The sequence below is a fragment of the Pediculus humanus genome, genomic scaffold (assembly GCF_000006295.1).
Source record: "Pediculus humanus corporis 1103172108182 genomic scaffold, whole genome shotgun sequence".
NCBI lineage: Eukaryota > Metazoa > Arthropoda > Insecta > Psocodea > Pediculidae > Pediculus > Pediculus humanus.
In genome coordinates, this window is record NW_002987752.1 from 17,091 (window position 1) to 19,820 (window position 2,730).

General features: G+C 22.4%; 1 protein-coding gene across 1 annotated transcript; it reads left to right on the top strand.

Moving 5' to 3' along the window:
- Window positions 1-2,149: 2,149 nt before the first annotated feature.
- Phum_PHUM414040 (uncharacterized protein) lies at window positions 2,150-2,730 on the top strand (the record flags this gene model as incomplete). The annotated part of the gene is made up of 2 exons (XM_002428946.1): window positions 2,150-2,338; window positions 2,430-2,730. Coding segments are annotated over 2 exons (490 nt in total), but the record flags the coding sequence as incomplete, so codon positions are not given.

Below are 2,730 nucleotides of genomic sequence, written 5' to 3' on the forward strand. Positions count from 1 at the left end.
GTTATTCGTTATTTTCTTTATTGCCAATTTAAATTCACAACGTATAAATATATATTTTAAAGTGCAAATTTTTTTTTAAAAATAAGAATCGCAAATGTGTTTTGTAAAATGCGAATAATATTAATAATAATAATAATAATAATAATAATAATAATAATAATAATAATAATAATAATAATAATAATAATAATAATAATAATGATAATGATAATAATGATCACGTAAATAAAACGTTAAAAAATTGTTATCATATTTATATGACGACGAGAAAAGAAAAAAAATCATGCATTTATATTATTATTATTTAATAAATTGTTATCGATAACGCGAGGATATGAATCGTTTATCATTATTATTATTATTTATTTATTTATTTATTTATTTACAATAACGTAAACGTTAAATTATAATAAATAAATTGAATATTGCAAAAAAATTGGGGATAAAAATCGCATGAAAGTCGTTATTAATTGTTTAAAATTGAATTTTTTCTTTATTATTATTATTATTATTATTATTATTATTAATAATATTAATAATACATTATTAAATTTTTTCTTTAAAGAAGAATACATATACTTGTTGGCTTTTAATCGTTTCTCATGATTAAATGGCTTCAAGCCAGAAAATCGAATATATATATATATATCGGTCTATATGCAAAGGAAAAAAATTTCACCCACGCTTCAAAGGGAGCGGGGGGAGGGGAAGAGGGCAACAGTTTTGATTTTGGGTTTTTTTTTTTTTTTTTTGATAGATTTTTTTATTTTTCGTAAGATTACAATGGGTCACAAAAGAATTTTTTTATGTTAAAAGATTTTTTTTTTTTTTGTAACTTTAAATACTGGGATCTATAAATAAACAGTTAAAATTATTATTAGAGAAATATAGGAATATGTGTGTTTAAAAAAAAAATAAATTTTAATTATATTAATAATTTTTATCGATTTTAAAATATTTTTAAATAAATAAAATTTATAAAAGGAATTAAAAACAACGACAACAACAAACAACAAACAAACAAAACAAAAAATAAAAAGAAAAATTTTATTTATCGACAACAACAACTGCCGCGTTTAATTAAAATTTTTAAAAAAACTTTTTTTTTTAAAATCTTTCAAACGATTTATAAAAAAAATTATTATTATTATTATTATTAATTCTTATTAAAAAAGTTTTGATTATGATGATGATGATAATCCTTATCAATTTTTTAAAATTATAATTTTGAAAAAAAAAAACAAAAACACGTGGTCAAAAAAATTTCATTCTTTAAAAGGTTTTAAGAATTTTTTTTTTTTTTAAATAATGTTGGCACACCTGTAAAAAAAAAACAGGGTTGTCGTTCGTGCTTATATGTGGTGCGTGTTTATACTTGTCGGAATAAAAAAAAAAAATTTTCCTTTTATTTAAACAAAAATAAAATCATCATAAGTTCCATTTCTACATTAAACACAAAACAACAAAAAAAATTTTTTTTTTTTTTTTCAAACTTATTGTCTGCAATATTTGTATTAGTTTTATTATTATTATCATCATTATTAACAACAACAACAACATCATCATCATCATCATCATTATTATTATTATTATTTCGTAAGTTTTTTTAGTTTTTCTTTTAAATATATAAAATTACAAGATTAACAACATTATTATTCTCTTGTTTGTCTATACATAAACAAAAAAATTTATTTTTTTCTCGTTTGTTTTCGTTTGTTTTTATTACGTTTGTTATTGTTTTTTAAAATTTTCAATCATTTTTTAAACAAACGATTCGGATTTTTTTTTATAAAGTTCACGGAATGTCATATCGGAAAGCAGGGGAGGGAACTGGGAAAAATATTTTTAGAAAATAATTAATTATAAAGTGTAAATAAAGTGAAAATGATAAAATATCAGTTAACGAACTTTTAATAATAATAATAATAATGGGGATGTTTTTGACTATCGTTTGATGACGTAACGGGGTAAGTATTAAATTAATAAATTTTATAATAAATTAAAATATTTATTAATATTATTATTTTTTATTTTTCATGTTCAAATTTTATTATGATGGAAAAAGTTCAAGTTACAGTAAGTGATATAATAGTTTATGAAAAACAAAAGAAAATGTCGAGACGAGGAAATAAATTAATAAAAAGGAAAAATGTTTAACGGAAACGGACCGGAAATGATGGATGAAAATCGTGCGAATCCTTGTAAGACGTGTTGTTACTTTGCTTGGAAATTAATAACCTGCATATTTTCCCACATCATTTTAGTATCGTTGGTCGTCGCTTATTGCATACTCGGTGCTTTTACTTTCGAATCACTCGAATCCGGACACGAAATACAAGTAATTGATAATAATAATGATAATAATATTAATAATAATTATGATTTTACGTTTGATATTTAATTAATTTGTTTTTGGTGTGTAAAAAAAGGTTAAAAGCGAAGTGTCGGCATTTCGAGCAGCCGTTTCCAACAGACTGTGGAACATGACGAAAAATGTCGAAGTATTACGACAGGAAAATTGGACGAAAGAAGTCAAAGAATATTTAAAAGAATTCGAAACGGATTTATTGACGGCGATGAAAAAAGAAGGTTGGGATGGTACGGAAGATGAAGAAGTCACACAATGGACATTTGCCGGAGCATTATTTTATTCCATAATTGTCATAACGACGATCGGTAAGTTTATTATTATTATTATTATTATTATTTTACAATCGGGAAGAGAGAGAG